General features: G+C 47.5%; 1 protein-coding gene across 1 annotated transcript in view; it reads right to left on the bottom strand.

The window, feature by feature from the left end:
• OBSCN (obscurin, cytoskeletal calmodulin and titin-interacting RhoGEF) overlaps positions 1–20,639 on the bottom strand; it is a 197,682-nt gene continuing 177,043 nt past the window's right edge. The window contains exons 107-122 of the mRNA XM_075082169.1: positions 20,459–20,485; positions 19,779–19,931; positions 19,003–19,048; positions 18,377–18,454; positions 13,845–17,502; positions 13,098–13,220; positions 11,897–12,007; positions 11,611–11,778; positions 11,025–11,147; positions 6,661–6,831; positions 5,236–5,356; positions 4,320–4,559; positions 3,445–3,668; positions 2,930–3,005; positions 2,307–2,456; positions 1–2,170 (exon numbers count right to left, since the gene is read on the bottom strand). Of these exons, the coding sequence (XP_074938270.1) occupies positions 1,993–2,170; positions 2,307–2,456; positions 2,930–3,005; positions 3,445–3,668; positions 4,320–4,559; positions 5,236–5,356; positions 6,661–6,831; positions 11,025–11,147; positions 11,611–11,778; positions 11,897–12,007; positions 13,098–13,220; positions 13,845–17,502; positions 18,377–18,454; positions 19,003–19,048; positions 19,779–19,931; positions 20,459–20,485 (5,647 nt within the window). The 3' untranslated portion in view covers positions 1–1,992. The remainder of the gene's footprint in view (positions 2,171–2,306; positions 2,457–2,929; positions 3,006–3,444; positions 3,669–4,319; positions 4,560–5,235; positions 5,357–6,660; positions 6,832–11,024; positions 11,148–11,610; positions 11,779–11,896; positions 12,008–13,097; positions 13,221–13,844; positions 17,503–18,376; positions 18,455–19,002; positions 19,049–19,778; positions 19,932–20,458; positions 20,486–20,639) is intronic.

The following is a 20,639-nucleotide window of genomic DNA, read 5'->3' as shown; positions in this document are numbered from 1 at the left end:
AAGAATTAAAACACGGAGCATTTGCTGGTGACGCTGCTGCCATGTCTCTTGGTAGATGCACTCCCCAGAGAGCAGCCAGGCTTCAAAGTGGCGAAGTCTCTCAGTGGTGCAACATCTGCATGTAACGAGGTCATGGTCACTATCGCGTTTGCTGCCTTTACTGTCCGGTGACCAAGTTATTTCCAGCATGTCACAGCATATGCTGAAATACCCTGTGGCAGGCAGGATGCGGCAACCCAAGTGCAATGCCAGGCAGGATAGGGGAGCGGTTTTGATGGGGAGCAAAGCAAGGTTGCAATGAACCGCTCGCACCACTGACTGGCAGCCTCTGATGTGCTCAGAAAAGGCTCTCTGCACAAGCCCATTTTAGCCCCGCTTGCGAGGAAAGCTGTACAACTAAATGACCCATGTGCCGGCATCCTGGCCATGGGGGATTTTGTTCCCAGAGATGCCCATACACCAAGTCACAGCTTGGTTTCTTTGAGAGTTGTTTCTATATGTTTGTTCTTTAACATGTTTTTAAGACAATTGATGCAGATGCAGTCAGGCGGGTGAGGGGTTACTGTAAGATCCTGTGTGATGGGTAAATCTGTCATCTAGGTCTAATGGAAAACTTCAAATACATGCCCCCAAAAAACAACTTTTGTGGTGTTTTCAAACCTTGAAACCTTTGAGGAGCTTGGTCAGCTCTGCAGACACAACAGCGCAGGTGCCCACGGAGAGCCGGTGACCACCCGCGGAGCCACGCAGCTCACTGAGCAGCAGGCTGGGCTCTGAGAGGGCACGAGCTGGGCCACCCAAGTGAAGTGGCATACTTGGTCCACTTGGGCCCCATGGAGAACGGTGGCTCTTCTCAAAGCCAAGGAAGCTATGGCCTCTTGCAGGAGTAGGGTGAGGAAAATGTGTAATTGATCAGTTACCGGAAAGCCCCATTGCTGTTGCCCTCCCTGTACACACCTGGTGCTACAGGGTCGAGCTACAAGGCTGCTTTCACAGAGACTGGCTCTTCTTGTTTCACATGACTTGGGCAGGAAAGAGTTTCTTCACAAAGTATGAAAAGCTCCGGTTCAAACCTTGGTGGTACCACTGCCACACATGTAACCTTCTCCCTTTGCAGCCACTTGTTGCTGCACAGCTAGAATCGCTCTCCTCTAGCCCCTTGTTTAATCCCAGGTCAGGACCCACGGAGAAGGTGGGTAACTTGGCCAGGTAAGAAGCATGCTGAGCCTGGCTGCCAATGGATGCTAGCAGAGTCCCACCACTCCAGCCTTGTGTTTGGCACTTGGAAAAGACATGGGATGGCAGGACAAGTCAGGCTGGGAGGGAGTGCCTGAGGTCCCTAGAGCAACCTTCTGCTCAAAGCAGGGTCAGCTATCAGCTCAGGCCAGGTTGCTCAGTGCTTTATCCAGCTGGATCTCTACATCCAAAGCCAGAAGATATGTTGTTGTCTAACATCAGCCCAAATGCTTCAGTCTTCCCTATTTTCCCATCATAAATGGTCATTGAATCCTTTTGGACTGGAGGCAGGTGAGAAACCCACCAGTCACTCAGACCTTGCTGCAGCAGTCACTCTGGGATAAACAGTGCAGTAACATCTAAAACACATCTGGTTATCGCATCCTGGGGCCAGGGGCAGAAGTCAGCGCCCAGCATTTGCACGCTTGGAGTCTTTCTGACCTCTGGGGAAGGATTTGCAAAGCTGCTTGGGGCTGGTAGCTAGTCCCATTCAGAAGTGGCTACGCAAATCTCTCCTGGAGAGGTGACATGCGTCCTGTCAAGTTACTGTTAGTCAGCTGAGCCATTAGGTCTGTATTTCTATTCTTACTTTGTGTCAATGCACGTCATATGGATTAATTTGCTAAGTTATGCTAAATCACATTCATGGTTACCCCAGCTCAGCTGATGCACAGCAGCTTGGCAGGACTCTTTTGTACCAAACACTAAGTGCAGAAGGGGAGAGGGAGGCAATTGGCATCTGTGGCTGCACCCACGTCACTGTGCGATCATGAGGCCGTACTTGGAGCACAGCAGGCCCCTTTTCTTCTCCCGTTCAGTGAGGAAATTCCTCAGTTTGGTTGTGGGGAAGGTAACCAGTGCTTGCTGCGTGTTGTCCAAACCTGTCTCCTGGAGCCACGGGCTCTGAAGGCACTCCAAGGCTGATGGCCTTCCCCTAGAACATACAAAGGTGAGAAGGTCAGTTGGGGATCCATGCTGGGCGAGGAGGCTCCTTGCAGATGGAGAGAAAGGCAGGACCATAGCCAGGATCAGCACCCACTGTCCGGCTGGGAGAGCAGACGCCGTCTTACCAGGGGTTTGCACACAGCGTGCTCTGGAGAAATGACACCGCTCCCCCGGAGAGACCTGCGTAGCACCGCGTGAGCTTCACTTTACCCTTCCTGGTCATTCTCAGAAACTCACAGGCTACGTCAGAGCTGACGGGGTAGCTGGCACTCAACCTGCCCCAAAGAAGAAAATTGATCAGCATGAAGGGCATCGCTCAAGATGCTCCTTCTCTCAGGAATTCCCCCCCCAGCAGCGAGAGGAGGGTCATGGTGATGCACAGAAATGTCATATGGGAAAAAAAAAAATCCCAAAGGCCACTGTATTTCTGTGGGTTTCATGACTTTGGCTGCTTTTCCACTTGGCATAATTTGATTTTTCCTGTTAAAAGTGGGGCTTTTCACATGAGGCTGAGTGAGAAAGACCAGCAGCTGCTGTGTTGTAAACCAGCCTTACTCTGCTTGGAGACATCGCCAGGACTGGGCATCCTTGCATGGTGCAGCCAGCTCCATAGTCTCCATCACACAGGCTTCTGCAGCATTACCAAGGAGAGGTTAAATCTCAGAGTCAGTGCAACTCCCCTGGTTGATGACTATGAAATTGCACTTTTAGAGCTGCGTATAGGGCAGGGAGAGACAGACTGACTTACATGATGAAGGCTGTGATTCCGATGGACCAGATGTCAGTCTGCGGGAGGGCTCCTTGCTCTGTCAGCAGTTCTGGAGCTGGAAAAGCAAACCAGCGTGAGCCAATGCCAAGACCAGCACAAAAACAGTGAGTACTTCTATGCTTTGCTACCTTTCCAAGAGTGAAGAAGAAAAAGGCTTCCAGTACAGGGAGCTGACTGAGGTAGACACCCTCGTGGGTGATGACCGGAGAACATCAGGCCAAATGACAGAAATACTATACCCGTGAGCTCTGGACACATGGATGCCAGCCACAGCAGTGTTGGCCGTGACCTCTGGCTTTGTCCTCTGTGATGTGCAGGTAGTACAGCTGTCACTCCTAGCTGCTCCCGCAAACTCACACTGTTACTGGAGGGCAGCACCTGGGAGGCTTTGCTTGCTGGGGCCAACTGCTGCCTTGACCAATGGCTCTGTCTGTCTTTCTGTTTACTGCACATTGCATATGAGGCCAAGGTTGCTGTGACTGAACTCTACTCACCCATGGTTTCAACATAGTCCGTGCACTTGTCCATAGTAATAACTTTGTCTTGTGTGTAGAACTGTGCATTGCCAAAATCCAGGAGTTTCAGAAGTTTGGGCTCGGTGATGATCATGTTTTCAGATCTGAGATCCAAGTGCAGAATGTTGTGTGCGTGGAGGTACTCAATGGCACTGAGGATCTGCCACAGGTAATCTCGGACCTCCACTTCTGAGTATGATGTCCTGGTAGAAGGGATAGAAACCAGAGGTGTCCTATTTGCATGCCCAAGGGCACCATTCTACACCCACTATCATCCTCCCCCGGGGGTCTAATCCCGTGGGAGTCAAGAATAAACAACTCTATTCATTTAGCAAATCTATTGTCTATGGGGAGGCTGGTCCAGATTGTGAGTCAGGTTTACAGACTCAGGAGGTTCCGGAGGGTGTAGAGCTGTATGCCAGAGAAAACAGTGGTTGTGCAGAAATCAGAATGAAGACTTGATGCCCACCATTCCCTCTCCTTTAATCAGTGGATTTCAGCAGATCCATTTTCTGCTGTTGTGAGAAACAACGTGGAGGAGAAATGATTCTTCCTGAGCCACAATAATCTCCTTTTTTGTGGGAGAGGAGGTTTCATATGAACTACTGTAAACTGCTTTCAACTTCTCAGCTGGGTGGCCCTGAATTGTCCCTGCCCCGACCTTGTAAAGAACTTAAGTATTTTTTTTAATGTCATGAGAAGTTGCAGAACAAATGCATCACAAATCCCATGTGCAGTGACAGCACACTGGAACAGATGGAGAGCAATGATCCGCTTTGTCAGGGGAAACCAATATCTGTTCTGCTCCCTACAGCAGCCCCGACTGGAAAACCCTTCCCTCCACTTGTTGTTACCGTAATGCCAGAGAGTGGAGTAGCTCTGGTCCCACACACATCTCCTGGATCAACACTAAGTGCCGCGGGCTGACGTAGGCTCCCTTCAGCTGAGCTATGTTTGTGTGATGAAGCTTCCTCAGGACTTGGTACTCGAGGAGCACAGTCTGCTTGTCCTCTTGCCAGTAAGGGATAATTTTAGCAGCTAAAGTCTTGCCGCTTAGTTTTTCCCTGCACTGTCGGACGATGCTGAAACGCCCCCTGATACAAAGGAACACAAAGGCAAGTTAAGCTTCTCTGCTACTCCTGGAAGAGCTGGGAGCTTCTGTTCTTTAAAATAATCAGGAGCCCATGCTGTGTTTTTCATCCATGCCCAATGTTGAGTTGTTACATCTATTGTCACAGTTTGCACATCCTCCCGTGTCTCTAAATTGTACGGACACTTTAAATTGCAGGAGTGAGAGCTTAACTCCTTTGGAGAGAGAGAAAACTGCTCACTGTGTCTCGAGCAAGAGAACTCCCCCCTGTAGGCAGCTGCCTCCTTCTGTTAGCAACAGAGGTTGGTGCCTATCTTCTAGGCAAAGACAGTTGAATCCCAACCCCATGCCTGAAACTGGTAGCTGCAAAGGTTGATGCAGCAAAGAGAGGAGCTTTTGTTAGCCCCGGGCTCACGTCACTGTATATATACTAAGGGGCTGTCCCGGTGCCCAGCACAGACCCTTTTTCTCTCCCAGAAAAACCACATCTGGATCCTACCAAACCAAGATGAAAATCTCTCAGCCAATGATCTCAGGTTTATATGTATTGCTGTGGAGGTGTTTTCAGCAAAACGCTGTGACCCTAGGCAAGCAGTGCGCTTATAAAAGTGACTTTGCTGAACTCCAGCCACATGTGGCATTTCCTTCTGCCTGGTTGAGCCCTCAGGTGGATTCATTACCTTTTGATCTCTGTTTGGAAGGCGTACATCTGGTAGGTTGGGAAAGGCTCGGATGGCGTGATTATTTCGCTCTCTTCTTCAGTAACAGTGGATGGGAAGTTCTGCGTTGCAGCATGAAGCTCTGCAGAGAAAAAGCGACAAGGATTACATGGGAAAACACCTCTGGCTGGAAACTGGGGCCTCTTTGAGCCACCCTATGACCTATGTCGCTATGAGCAGCGACAAAGGCGACAGCAGAGCTTTCTCCGGACAAGTCTGCAGGTCGTCTCCCAGCTGTGGCACCCAATGCTATGTGAACGCAACAGATTCTGGACCGTCTGCCCAGTAATTCCCTGGTGCGGCCACTCCAGATTAGGAGGTGGACTGTATGTCGTGTGCTATGATATCAGCCGTCTTAGGCGCTGGTTCTCATCTTCTCCCATAGCAAGTCATCAGGGTGTGGTAGGACACTGACAAAGAATTAGAAGCTTCTTTTAGTTGGGTATTTCAGGGCAGCAGCTGAAATGTGTTGGTCTGGCTCTGGCATGCGGTTGTGTCCAAGTGCTCCCTGAAATACTAAAGCATCCCTTGACACATTAAAGCATCTGCTTGGAAATGCTGGACATCTTGAGATACATTAATGGAACCTGGGCCGAGGGAAAGCAGAGGATTTAGGGTGAGTTAATATCTCTGTGAATTGATTTTTACAGAATAATCCTCTCCACTGGGAGGAAATTCCAGCTGGACCATCCTTCCACTTCTTGGCAGAAAGGATGCTTCCTTTGCTACAAGGACATATTTGCTGTGGGATTATGGAATTCTTAATTTTAAAAACATGTGAAGAGTACATAGTATTCAAAGAGGTGAAAAAAATAGTAAATCAAGCTTTCTTTACTTCAGAGGCAAAATACAGCTGAAAAATGCACCACAGTAGGGCGATAATTCCCAGCAGCAAACACCACAATGCATAAGTTGACTACTGAGCTTAGGACTGAGTCCATGACAAAGAGCAGGTCCAGGGCTTTCTCCAGTGGCAGATCTATACCAATAGATCGATGCCTCCAGTAACACAGCCATTGTCCCAGACCCGTTTCCTCATGATCTCACATCAAAAACTGAGTGTGTCTTCAGTGGGCAACCTCCAGTTTCCAGATTTTTATTTTATTATTATATTTTTAGATATATTTAGATATTATTTATATGTCTGTATTGTTGTTATTTTATTATTTGTTATATATTTACACATATTCCCCCGTGTCCAGAAACAAAATAATTTACTTTGAAATAAGAAAGCCGAAGAGAAGGAATCCCTAAACCACCCTGAGCCAAGAGGAATTGGACTCGATTCGCTTGCTCTTGACTCCCAGACCCAGATCCAAAAGGGTGCAACTGGTTTGGTTGCACAAAGCAGGGAGGCCACAATGCTTTCTTGGCATTTGATCTTACCCATTTGATCCTTCGCAGTGATTTTCACTTTGGCAGATGGGTCGCTGTAAGGGCCCGTTCCTGCTTTACTGGTGCAGGCTATCCTGAAGCAGTAGATAAACCCCTTGGAGAGATTCTTGGCATAGTAGCAGCAGTCAGCAATGTCAGAAGCAAGAGTTGTCCACTCGCCATCTTAACCAAGGAAAGACAGAACAGAGATTAGGACTCATTATTTAAGATGGTCACACTGGGGTTTGGGTTGGTATTTGTTTTTGAGTTTTGGGGTTTTATTGGTTTGGGTTTTTTTAATCAACTTTACCGATGTGCTGTGAATATGGAGAAACAGTGGAATCTCATAGAGTGAAGGGAAAACTGACTTGCTGTGGCCAACTTTTGTGCGTGGTGCCGCTTGCTGTACATGTGCCAAATAACTCACCTTTTCTGAAGTCAGTTGGTTTATATCTAATCAGTCCAAGATGTAGCAATGTTGTTTCAGAGGAAGGTGAAATCTTCCTGTATAGTTTCTGTTTATCTAATTCATGACACCGATCTCTAATGCAAATATACATCAAGAACTCCAAACAAACGCCTAGCAAAATCACTGGGTTTTTTCCCTTTGACCCTGTCTTGAATCCAGTTGAAACCATGAGGTGCAGGATGTCAGGACAGAACTATCCACTAACACCCTCCCAGCAAAGCCAGTGTTTGAAACTTGGGCAGGTTTATTCAGCTTTTATGGAACGCAGATGATTTTTCAGGGAACTGAAATTGTAGGTATGTTCTGGACTCATTATTCATGGGATATTCATGGGATATCAAACATTTAATGATCATTCATTTCACATGATGCTCTGTCCCATACTTTGCTAGTGCTGCTGCGCTCAAGGCTGAACTCAACTTCCTGAGACCGCCTGAGATTAAACCCATCCTTTCATTCAAATAAACACTGGCAGAGAGGCTCAAACCATAGGACAAGCAATAATTTGCCACCCAAAACAAAAGTATCAATGACTTTGCAGGGTATTGGTTGAATTAGGGTGTGTGTATGTGTAAGAAGGAGCAGATACAGCTTAGAAACAGAGAGAAGTGCCTGCAGAAGCAGTGTGGAAAAGCCGACTGTCGAACAGCAGATAAGACAAGGAATTTTTTTCTGATTATCTTAAACCTCTTGTGTTCAGGAAGCAGGACTTTGCGTGTTCCTGCCAAATACACAGAATATGATGGAAAATTGTAGATGCTTTTTCCTGTTTTTCTTCCTAACTGGAACAACTTGTATTTCTATCCTCCCCAGGGTCTCGCCTACAGTTGTGTCAAAAGGAATAATAATAAAGAAAGCGGCGTCGGAGGAAAAGTGATTGACACCAGCTCCAGAGTGAAAAGGTAGAAAACTGCTCATGCTAATCCAAACAGGAGTGCGTGTATGTTCGGAGGCTTAAAAGAAGGACTATGGAGCGGTTGAATCCAGAGAGCTGTGTATAAGTGACTGCAGTAGAAATTACTATCAGACATAACATTCATAATAAGAGCAGCAAAAACCATCCCAAGAGAGATCGAACAGGCCCGGGGATGTGATGCACAGTTCATGGAACTAAGCAAGAAAACATCCACTGATTTCATCAGGCCAAGCCTTGGAAGAGAACATCAAAGGGATGATGCAGCGTCCTGGTTTTGGCTGGGATAGAGTTAACTTTCTTCACTGTAGCTGGTATAGTGTGTTTTGGATTTGGTGTGAGAATAGTGCTGATGGCACACTGATGTTTTAATTGTTGTTAAGTAGAGGCTGAGTGCCCCTAAGTAGTGCCTCTGCTAGTCAAGGACTGTTCCAGCCTCCCATGCTCTGCGGGGGGCACAAGAAGCCGGGAGGGGAGGGGGCACAGCCAAGGCTGCTGATCCCAACAGGCCAAAGGGATATTCCATACCATATGATGTCATGCTCAGTATATAGGGCTGGGGGAAGAAGAAGGGGGGGGACACACTCGGAGCGATGGCGTTTGTCTTCCCAAGTCAACGTTATGTGTGATGGAGCCCTGCTTTCTTGGAGGTGGCTGAGCACCTGCCTGCCCGTGGGAAGGAGTGAAGGGATTCCTTGTTTTGCTTTGCTTGTGCGCACAGCTTTTGCTTTTCCTTTTAATTATATTACTATTGTTATTACTGTTACTGTTACTATCACTGTTTTGCTTTCCCTACTAAACTGTCTTTATCTCAACCCACGAGTTTTCTCACTTTTACCCTTCTGATTCTCTTCCCCATCCCTCCGTGGGGCAGTGAGCGAGCGGCTGTGTGGTGCTTAGTTGCTGGCTGGGGCTAAACCAGGACAGTCCTTTTTGGCGCCAAACGTGGGGCTCAGCAGGTTTGAGATAACGATAGATTTGATTGGAATGCGCTAGATCAAATTTATAGCTGTTATTGCTGTTTGGTTATTAATCAGCTGGCTTCTGTGCTTGCCAGGGGGCTTGCTTGCCTCACTGTATATTAGTCTAGTGCTCGTTAGTGGCTGCTTTTTGCTTTTGCTGCATGCTGTCCTGCTGTCCTGCTTATTGCCTTCCCCTGCCGTGCCTGGGAACATTCCGATAACAGCCATGGCGATGCGCCTGGGCTGGCAGACGGCCAGGGCATCGCTGCTGGTTCTGTGCTGATGTACCGGGCAAGCTGGGACTCCAGTGTGACCCCGAGTCGAAGGGACTGTGACCTGAGGATGACTCCATGTGGGAGCAGGACACCCCAAAGCATCTGTGGCCATGGATAAGCCCGTGCCAGAGCAGGTACATCCCAAAGTGTCTGTGGCCGTGGTTTTGTCTGTGCTGCAGCAGGAATACCTCTGGAAGGGTTGTGGCCCGGTGATAAGTCCACGCTGAAGAAGGCAAACCCCGAAGCATCAGTGGCTGTGTGTGAGGTCACGCTGGGGCACCTCAAAGTGTGTGGCCATGGATAAGGCCTCAACAGAGCAGAGAATCCCCTGGAGGGACTGCAGCCATGGGCAAGGCCATGTTGGAACATGTTTACTTCTGAAGGGACTGTGGCTGTGGGTAAGGCCACGCTGGAGGCATTGTGGCCCATGGAGAAGGCCACGCTGGAACAGGCGCACCTCGAAGCGACTGTGGCTGTGGACAGGTCTATGCCACAGCAGGTGTACCCCTGCAGAGTCTGTGGCTCATAGACAAGGCTCCAGTTGGAGCAGATACTCCCCTGAGGGCCTGCAGTCTGTGGATAAGTCCAAGCCAGAGCAGGGGCAAGGGGAGGAGTTCATCGCCATGTTAAAACCTATAACCTGGCCCAAAGGGGCCGGAGGCGGAGATTGTAATGGTTCTACCTTTCAGGTGTTGTAACCCTTGATTTGGGTTGCAATTATAGAAATTACTATAGCAGGAACCACCTGAACCAATGGAGGACAAGCCTTACAAGAAGCAGCGCAAGTGCAGCAGTGACCCGACCTGAGCTGGCTTTGGTGCCCAGTAACTCCACACAACGCACCACCTCTCCTGTCCTGAGTGACCACAACAAGAGATGGAGCCCAAAGCCATGGACTGAATGAACTCAGTGGACGTTTTGTGAACATTTTACAGACATTTTACCGGGCTGGTCCATAGACTAAGGGAACAATACCTGTGTATTATGTCAAAGGATGGGAAGGGGGTGGTGGTGGTTAATGAGGTTGTATTGGATAGCGTGGGACCTAAGCATGAAATAAATGGTATGGAATAAGGGGTGTAGAATGTGCTGGTTTTGGCTGGGATAGAGTTAACTTTCTTCACTGTAGCTGGTATAGTGTGTTTTGGATTTGGTGTGAGAATAGTGCTGATGGCACACTGATGTTTTAATTGTTGTTAAGTAGCGGCTGAGTGCCCCTAAGTAGTGCCTCTGCTAGTCAAGGACTGTTCCAGCCTCCCATGCTCTGCGGGGGGCACAAGAAGCTGGGAGGGGAGGGGAGGGGGCACAGCCAAGGCTGCTGATCCCAACAGGCCAAAGGGATATCCCACCCCATATGATGTCATGCCCAGTATATAAACTGGGGGAAGAAGTAGGAAGGGGGGACACACTCGGAGCGATGGCGTTTGTCTTCCCAAGTCAACGTTATGTGTGATGGAGCCCTGCTTTCTTGGAGCTGGCTGAGCACCTGCCTGCCCGTGGGAAGGGGTGAATGAATTCCTTGTTTTGCTTTGCTTGTGCGCACAGCTTTTGCTTTTCCTTTTTATTATATTATTATTGTTATTATTATTATTACTATTTACATGGCTAAACGATGGCTGTATGAATTTCATTCCTGACTCTAAACTAGGGGGGTAAAATCAGGTTGTTTCTGAATACAAATAAAATATCCAGCTGGTGAAGAGGCCATACAAATCGAGCTGCTCCCTGCAAGGCATAAGGGTAGCACGCCACTTTACCTTCACTCTTACACTGGACAGTGTAACGGACAGGGATGTTGGTTTCCACAGGTTTCCAGGCCACCTGCACTCCATCCTCATAGACCTCCACGATGTCAGGGGGTGGAGGGCTGGGAGGAACCTCTGTCGAGAGCAGGCACAAAAACCAGTGACTGTTAGCAATAGCGCTGCCGTGATACATACCTCTACACCCAGCATTTCTTAGTTACAGATATTCCTTATATATATAAAAATGTATATGCTTTATATATATATACACACACACCCACACACCCCAGTGGAACAGCAATTTAACCATGCCTAATTTAAACTCAGTATTAAGATTTTGAAGTCTGGTTCTAGAACCACATGGTTACCGGAGTAGCTCTGAATCCAGGAGAGAGACTACAGAGTGAAGAAGAGGGAATGAACCCTGCAAAATATGCCACGCTACCAGACAGCAAGGGCTGTGGCTGTGGACTAGAGCAGGTGTGGGAGAGATTGTCCTCTGAACCTACCTGCAGAAATCTCACCTCACAGGTACTTACAAATCACATTTTGGGGCAGAAGTACTTCTGCCTACTTCTGTAGCTGCTTCTTCTCTTACCTGCTTTTCTTATAATACAAGAGGTGGATGCTGAACCCAGGGAATTTGTGGCCACACAGGTGTAAATACCAAAATCATCAGCACTAACAGAGAGAATAGTTAACAGCTGGAAGTTTTTGAGCGTGGCTGAGATGAGGATCCGGCTGCTGCTGTGGACAGGTCTCCCATCTGAAAAGCAGAAGATAGGTGGGATCAGTAGCCTGCAAATTTATACCAAGGTGTCTAAAACCCTCCCTGCACCCCTGTCCCAGAGGTTAGGGACTCCCCAGAGGGATGCCAATGTCACCTCTGAACCATTCGGTGTGCAGGGAGGAGTGAGCCGCTGTCCGGCACGACAGCGTCACGCACTGCCCGACGGCAGCAGCCTGATCGATGAGCTCCTCCACGAACGAAGGTGCTGCAAAGAAGAGGAAAAGCAGTGATTCAGAGTGGCCAGGAGGGCTACGTGGAAAATAAGTGCACACAGGACATCAGAAAGCATTTTTATTATTTGGATCAAGAATATTTCTGGTTCATGCTCTGGCATTCCTTTGACCACCGGTGGGAGAATCCCCCAGGCATTGGGCACGAGTCCAGGAGCCCCGTTTAGCTCCATGGATCCAGTGTGACTGCTCGCACATGATAATCCAGACGGATCTTGGAAGGTCCATGGGGAACATCTGCATTGCCCAGCCCTGCTGGTACAGCTAAGGCAGCAGAACAGCTCGGAGGAGAGAGAGAGAGCATGTCACAGCAAGTTTTCTCTGGCTTAGCTTTAACGTGGGGGCAAAACTAAATGATGGTATTTCAGGGATGGGGGCATCAGATCAAGACAACACATGAGAGAAGATAAAAGATGGATATGGAAGGAGGAAAGAAAATATAGGCTCAAATCTGCTGCTGTATCCATGGGAAAGGGGGAGCTCAGGTTTTCTTCTGTCTCTCTCTGGGTTTTTTTCTCCACAGTGCTCAGGAGCTGCTGGCCTCACACACCTGCCCTTCCCAGTGCTTGGCTGGGCCCTGCTGAACACTGGGGCATTAACCTGACCTTGGAAAATGCTCGTGCTAGAGCCAAGGGGAAACTTTCCTGGGCAAAAGCCATTTGGAGCTGCCTCACCACTTCTCATTTCATAGCTCTATAGCTGTGTGTCTGGTCCTTACACGTCATGCAGGACTGGAGCGCAGGAATTGACAACTCTATGCTTCTGCCATCCCACCCTTGGATACTCCATTTATTCTCTTTCTAGCCTACACATAGCTTTTATTCCTTTGCAGTGGCTTCCTAGAATGGCTGCAATTTGCAAGCAATGCCAAGAAAAGCCAATTTTAGCAAGGACATAGTTATGATGTAAACACAGGAGGCTGGCTCATATCACATGAGTTGGTTCAGGTCATCTCAGGACAATCATTGCGGATCCATCCTTAGAAGCTGGCCTCACACAGCACTGTCATATTAATTTGTGATGCTTCATGATAAAACTAATTGATGACTTATGCAATAGCAATACCTTTCTCCTTTGGCATGAGGCTTGGTAACTTGAATGAAGAGAGTGCCGATTTCCTCTTCAGAGATCCTTCAGCCCCTGTTAACAGCTCTTTTTCTACTGCCTCACTTCCCAGCTCACCAAAATCTGTTTTGAGAAAGGATGAGAAGTCATTCAAGGCCACCATTCTCCCTGTGGCATCCGTTCACAGCAGGCAGTTTTGCTGTTTGCACATAAATAACTCAGCTGTCACAGGTTTCCTTATTAACAAGCCTTCAGTCAACAGGGAGGGCTGTGACAGCTATTACGAACAGAATGATGTCCTGGAAGAACAGGGCATATCTAGGGATGGCAGAGAAGAAAGGACAGATTCTGTTGTCCAGTGTCATCAACTTAGGTAGCCGTGGTCACTTGACCAACTTCTCCCAGTCCCTTTAGCTTTAAAGATTTGCCACGGTCAGATAACAACTGCAGAAGAAACTGCAGCAAGGCAGGCATCATCCCGCCCTGATCCACTTTTGTGCAAACTCAGAAAGGGGAATTTAAGCCCCTTCCATCAGCAGATTAACCCAGCTGAGTCTGCACTGTAGTGAGGCAGTAACAGAGAGCTAGCGGTGGGGCTGAAGACCGCTGATTTCATAACCTGCCACTGCCAGTTTTGCAATGACAGTCTAACCACAGCCTCAGATATGCTGGGAAAACCGAACAGGCAGATTTAGCAGAGCTCAGTTATAGCAGCAAATCTACGAAGGCACAGAGTAAAATATTTACCTTCCTCTGTCTCTGGCTCGGGAGATATCTTTCCTTTTAGGATTCTTGAAATATGGGCAACAGAAGCTTTTACCTTCTCCTTCAGACTCTGCTCCACTGACTGGTCCACTGAATGAGACCTTGCATATGGCTTAAATAGTCCGGGCTTGTTGTAGAATGAGCTTTTCTGCTTACCACTTGAGGCCTTTTGAGTGCCATACATTTCTTTATGACTCTCTGACCCTTTTCCCATGGCTAATAAGTCAGTTGCCTTTGAATCCTCAGATATTTCTGAATGGTTCTTCCTGTTCTTGTCCTCTGCCTCTTCTCTGATGCACAGTCTTTTACCCTTATGCAAATGTCCTGCAGGAGGTGACCTTGCCCTTTCACCAAAAGGTATAAACCGCCTACCAGTTGGTTTGGGTTGAGGCTTCCTATAGTTCATAAATTCAAATGGAAAATAAACAATGTCATACAAGTCAGAGAAATTCAGATAGGCAGGCTCTACCTCTGATATGTCAAGTTTTGGAGTTCCACTGCCAAGACTGGGTGTTTCATCCGACAGGTCTTTTATTTTCACTAAAGAAACTTCTGGGTGTTTACCAGTGTCCTTGCTCTCTGACACTTGACTGGGTCTTTTCCCAGTGTCCAAGCTATCTCCTGAGGAAACACTCACTTGGCTAGAAGTGGGGCTCTCAAATGCTAAGTCCTCCAGGTGCTCACATTCATGAGGAATCGTTTGTGCTCCCTGCCCTTCCAGCACCACTGACTCCTCACTCACGACAAGATGGGGTTCTGCAAAGTCATCCAGCTCAGAGACTTCTCCTCTTTCACCCCCTTGTACAGAAGGGAAGGAGGTGTCCGTGGGTGCTTGGCTACCTGGGCCTTTGTAGAACATCTCTGTGGGAGGAGAGATGTGCTTTCTGCATTCCTCCTCACCAGAAACTGACTCTGCCCAAACATTCATCTCTTCAGAGAGGGAAACCATCTCATCCACTAAGCCCTCCAGCACAGCAGACTCCTCATCACTGTAAAAAGACAACCTGTGATGTGAGAGCTCCTGACTTTGATCCCTGCAGAGCGATGGTGGGACAGCTTTTCCAGCATCACAGCTTCCACTTTCTAAGGCAATGCCTCTACCCTCACCATAAACTCTGGGATGTTCCTCATACTCTAGCTCATGGACTGAAGCTGGAGCAACTTCTGGTTGTGAAGCAGTTAAGACATCTGAAGGCCCACCCTCCAGATCAGCAGAAACTCTGCCATTGGGATAGGGAGCCCTGGGCTGCTCAGACACCTGATGTCCAGCCTTGGGGAAAGGGGCAGGCACAGTCTGTCCAGCTGCTCGGCTTCCACTTGCTGCCACAACAGATCTCACCTCACTGCAAAGTGATGCCTTTGGTTGTTCTTGCTTTTCTCTCTCACAGACCGAAGGGAGGCCAGTATCTTGGGAGGACACGGTTGTAGCTGGGTGTCTGTGCTCCAGAACAGCAGGCACCATGCCACTGCCTTCAGAAACCTTCTGGGGTTCAACTCCCTCAATTTCAGCCTTATGGGCCAAAGTGGGAACAACCTCTGCGACAGCTGAGCTTTCGTTCCTCAGAGCAGCAAGCCTCTCCTTGCTATGAGCTGGCTGTTCCCTTTCAGCCTGCCGTGCTCCATCAGAGACCGAAGTCAGCATTGATTTTGGTGGTGGGGCTTTTGGAACAACAAGGTGCTCTTCCTTCAGGGTGGCTGATGCTGGGTCTACGAGAACAGGAGCCCTCTCGTGCGCTTGGCTTTTACCATCATGGGTTGATGGTGGAGATATTCCTGTGATACCCAGTCCTTCATCCTCCAGGACAGCAGATCCCACCTCTTTATAGGTCTTCAGCTTCTGACAAGCACCTTCATCAGCTATGGTACCTCGCTGTTTGCCCACCAAGACCGTAGCTGCTGGAACACTTTGACCAAGAAGTTCCTGACCTTTGTCTTTACATACTGGAAGCGAATCGGTTTCTGTTTGTGGGCCTGTTAAAAGATCAGAGCTCTCATGCTCCATGAGATCAGATTTGGCAACACTGTGAGCAGAATTCTCATATGAATGCTTCTGTCTTTTGTCTTTCCAAGGTGGAACTGGGGCTGTCCTTTTGATAAGTAAGCTTCCACCTTTTAGATCCGGATGGACGTCGGTACTGTGAGCAGACTCCTGGGGCAGATACCCACCTCTCTTACTTGTAGGGGCTGACGTGGAGGTGGTCTCTGACTGTGTGAGAGTTGAAAGGGACTGTTTGCACTCCTGAAGAGCAGTGCCAGAGGCACTGCCAGGGGAAGATTTAGCCTCCATGATTTCCTGCTTTTGATCTGAGGATGCAGTTACATCTGAGCACTGGGCAGTTAAAATGGGACTTTTGCCTTCCAAATCTTCAGCTTCGTCCTCAATGTAAGTAGCTTTTGACTTCTTCAGTAAATTTTTCCTATTCTCACTCCTGTGAGGTGACACTGGAAGTCTCTCTAGCTGTTGCACAAAACCAGCCTGGCACCCATTACCCTCACATTGTGTGGAAGGAGGAGGTGGTTCTTCTGAACAATCCTTGCTATGTCTTCTAAAGTCCTCTTGCTTTGAAGCACCTACAGAACATCCCTTGCCAGGCCCTGCAGAAATATCGCAGTGGTCACTGCCTTCAGGGCAACTTTCCTGTGACAATAAATCACAGTCTTCTTCCAAAATATCTTGTTCCCTCACTGATCTTGAGGTTCTCAACCTGTAGTCATCCAGGGAACGGCTTCGGCTAGCACCAGCAATGGCAGGATGTGGTGGCTTCCTTGCAGTGTCAAATGAAGCTGATTTGGTCAAGGAACCAAGCAGACTTTCCCTGTGGTCGTCTCCATCGTCAGACTTTCCTTCTTCTTCTTCTTCCAGTTCGAACTGCTCTAGAAGGGGTTCACGGAGACCACTGATGGGTACCTTTGAATATCCAGCTTTCCGGAAAGTCCTTCTGGCTCTGTCCAGGTGCCTTCTGAACTCCCTGCCTGGTGAGGAAGGCCCCCTTGCAGGTAGCTCAGCTGCTTGGCTGTAGAAAGTGCTTTTAATGACACTCTGTCTGGGAACACAGACAGGTGGCTTTTCTGTGCCATCTGCAGCCTTTTCAACTCTGTCCTTATCAGATAAAAATACATCTGTTTTTTCTTTCTGACATAGATGCGATGTGCTTTCTGTGGAAGTCCTCACTGATGAAGGCTCAGCAGCACCGCTTCTTTGGGACTTTTCTGTTCTTTCATCTTGAAGTCTGGGATAGACCTTGTCCTCTTTCTCCTTTAAGATACTTGCCATGAGCTCTTTGCTTTCTGTAGGTGATTTGTCCCCCACCTCAGCTTTTGTTGAAGCATACTTCCTTCTCATGGGTTTTACTGGAGGGACTGAGATTTTGGAGTGCTTCTCTTCACTTGCATGTTTTGAAGGCTCCTCGTAGCTTGGTGCATCAAAGATGGACAAGTGCAGTTCGGGTGTAGAGCCAAAGTGCCTCTTCTTGGGGAAATGTGAGTTCTCATTGTCTGAAGAGGAGCCGCTGGTACTGGATGAAGTGCTTTCTTCAACAAGATGTCGGGAGATGGCCAGGGAGGTGTTGTCATGAGTCCTTTCTAGGATTTCTGGGATAGACCGCATTACCAGTATGGATTTATAGCACATCAGGGACCGCTGGAAAGCAAACCGAAATACAGCACAATCAGATTGGAAACATGGTGGGAATATGGTAAAGCAAGCATACCAAAACGAACTTCTGCACTCTTAAATACCACACATACAAGTTTAATAATACATGGTCACCCTCTTGTACGTATCATCAATCCAGACCTCATTTTCTCTCCAAATCTTCCTCTCTCTAACTCACAGGGATGAAACCTTATTGACTTCAGGGGACATACTTGGTGTTGTAGGACCTGAAGCAGGACCTTGCTTGAGGTTTTCAGACAGTCTGGCCACTCAAAGCAGATGGAAAAGGAGTTTTATATGGAACGCTTCAGGTGAGAGCCTAGCTAGAGTAAATGCCCTTAAATCCATCAACTGCAGTACAACCTACAGTGACTTAGGCCAACAGAAGACCTACCATGCTGTAGGAGGTAGGATCCCTCTACTCTAACTTCTGCCATGTGAGACATCTCCACTGAAGTTGAGCAGCTGGCCTCCCCTTACAGCCAACAGAGAGAAACAGGCATCTTCAGAAGGCAATCAATCTGATTATTTTAGAGAACTTCAGGAAAAGAGGAATCTTCTTGGGACCTGTCTGTAATTCAGTACCAATTGCAAAGGCAGCTGAGGGTGCCTAACTTAGACACAGCCACGTGTCTTACAGGCACCTGCATTAGACCAGATGATTTCCAGGCAGTAAAAGCCCAGATAATTTATTTCTGCAACATCCATTGACCACTCCCTCCTGGGCTTATTCCCCTTTCATAGCCAAGCTGAGATTTCTGCTGTGCTCGCTGTCCTAGCCCAATGGTCTTTAAAAGATACAAATGTAATTTAAAAAAATATAACTGAAAAGAACCAACATTGATTAAAGCCAACTCACCTGCCACTTGCTCCGAGCCACAATGAATTTGAGCTGCTTGGTATTAATGAAATGAGCTGCTTCAAGGGGGAGATTATGCTGCCAGATTGAATGAGAGGGAAATAATTGGTTAAAAAATCCTGACTTCATTTCCTGAGAAGTATTTTTCAGGATTCCCTCCTTCCAGAACTGTTTAATTTAGGAACATTACAATAGACCAAATGCTACAATCCCTTCATGGCTAAATCGTAGACAATATCACCTTTTCAATGATAAAAGCAAGCCCTGATCAATGCATGTCATTAAATTCCTTATTTTTGTTAATTTCAGCTCTTTTCCTTACAATTTAAAGTTTTGGAATATAAACCATAATTTTGCTCTGCAAAGCCACAGTTTCCTTTCTATACAGACATGTTATATCTGCTCGTGGCTGTAGTAATCTTTATCTTTTGAAAGGAAAGATATCTTGGCATGTAAACATCAGTGTGTCTCCTCTTTCTGGAGAGTCATGCCTGAGCTCCTCTGTAGGACAGAGAGAAAAAATAAACAGGCAAATAATATCAAGCAGCTTTAAGAGCTGCCCCTCCAAAGGTCTCTTCCAACCTCAATAATTTCATGACTGTAATAAAGAACCAGGACAAACTTACCATGAACCACTTGTGGGAAAGACAGTCCAAAGCACTAGGCCTGGCTCTGGTAAGAGAAAAGATCACCATTTTAGTAGCAATCCAGCAGCAACCACAAGATCCCCCTGAAGGCGCCTGCTTCACGTGGACACATGCATACACCTTTGTGTATGTCCTTAGGCTGCTGCTTTAGAGCTGAGAAGCCAAACAGAGAGACAGAGGCTTTCAACCCAAGGTGTCCTTCCCTTGCGGTGAAATGATCCTCCTTTTTCAGATCTTCAGGAAGACCCCATGGTGCTCTGCAGGGAGCCTGTTCAAGGGTGTCAAGAGCAGCCCCAAGAGTTACTTTGACTCTTTAGGTGGCCAGAGCAAAAATAGCTTTGGCAGCAGGCAGAAAGAATAGAAATGAAATTTAAAAGCAAGTGCCTGCAAACACGCCTTCAAGCCACCTTTTGTACTTGAAATTGCTTAATGAATGTGGTTATTATTTAATTCTTGCATAACTCCCTCTATACCAGTCCTTGCTCTTCCCACTTCTCTATGTCATTTCAGAAACTAATCTGCCTGGAGGAATCAGTGAGGAAGGACATCACCCATACCAGAAACAGGCGGATTTGGAAAATTGCCAAGTTCTGTTTTGGGTCATGGGGAATAACAAAGAATTAGGGCATAATGCATCACATCTCGCTCAGCTTTCTACTTTTCAAAACAACTGCAGCTCTGATGAGCTGAGATCTGCCTGCTCAGACACCAACATCTTTGCACACTGGCTGTAGGAAGCACAAAAATGCACTCACTTGGGGTGCTGCTGTAGAATCCCCTTCATAAAGTCCTTTGCATCTTCACTCAAGTGAACAAAATCAGGAATGGTCCATGAAATTTCCCCGTTCTGGATATTTAGAAGGGTTCCTCTGTCATTCTCCCCAGCAAATGGAGACTTGCACGTTAGGCTTATTTAGTGAACACCATAAAATAAAAGGAGATGGACTTTAGACTTTTATTTGCTGCTCAAATGACAGAAGCACAAATGTTTACATGGGGCTTTAAAATGCTTGAGGGACTCCATGCATGGGACTTGCAACGCTTGAGAGCAGTCCGTCCACTACCCGAGCATCTTTCACCCCAACATTATATGGCACTTAACTGAATTATTTACGCCTGTGTCACAGATAAGGATTTAAGGGTTTGATTTTGCACAGCTACAGTAGGGTGTTGGTTAAAAGAGGCAAGGGGAAGACTGAACCTCATCCACCGGTCTCATCTCTAACTGCAAGGAGAGCAGCTGTCAGCTCTTCAGGCAGGGACAATGACCAAAGCCCTGGGCAACCAGGAAAGAGTGAGTAAAGGAGGAAACGACAAAAGAAATTGCCCTTATAGAAGGACTCAATGCTTCACTCAGATCCCTCACTTCAAGGTACTGGAGGACTCTGACTAAGAAAGGGATATTGGATGAGTCTTCCCAAGAAGATTAATTTACCTTAAATACGTGATAACTCCAACAGCCCTGAGGAGAGAAGGAACACAAATGTCAAGCATTCATCACTATTTCTCCATCCTTTCCCAGCACACAGCCCCTCCTCCTGCACTAGATGCCCTGGCACATTAAGATCACCCTTTCTCCTCACCTTTCCAAGGCAAATAAATCCCAAAAGCTACTG

This window comes from Phalacrocorax aristotelis, chromosome 2 (genome assembly GCF_949628215.1).
Source record: "Phalacrocorax aristotelis chromosome 2, bGulAri2.1, whole genome shotgun sequence".
Taxonomy (NCBI): Eukaryota; Metazoa; Chordata; class Aves; order Suliformes; family Phalacrocoracidae; genus Phalacrocorax; species Phalacrocorax aristotelis.
Note: the sequence above shows the minus strand (reverse complement) of the source record. Positions and strands in the feature narration are given on the sequence as shown.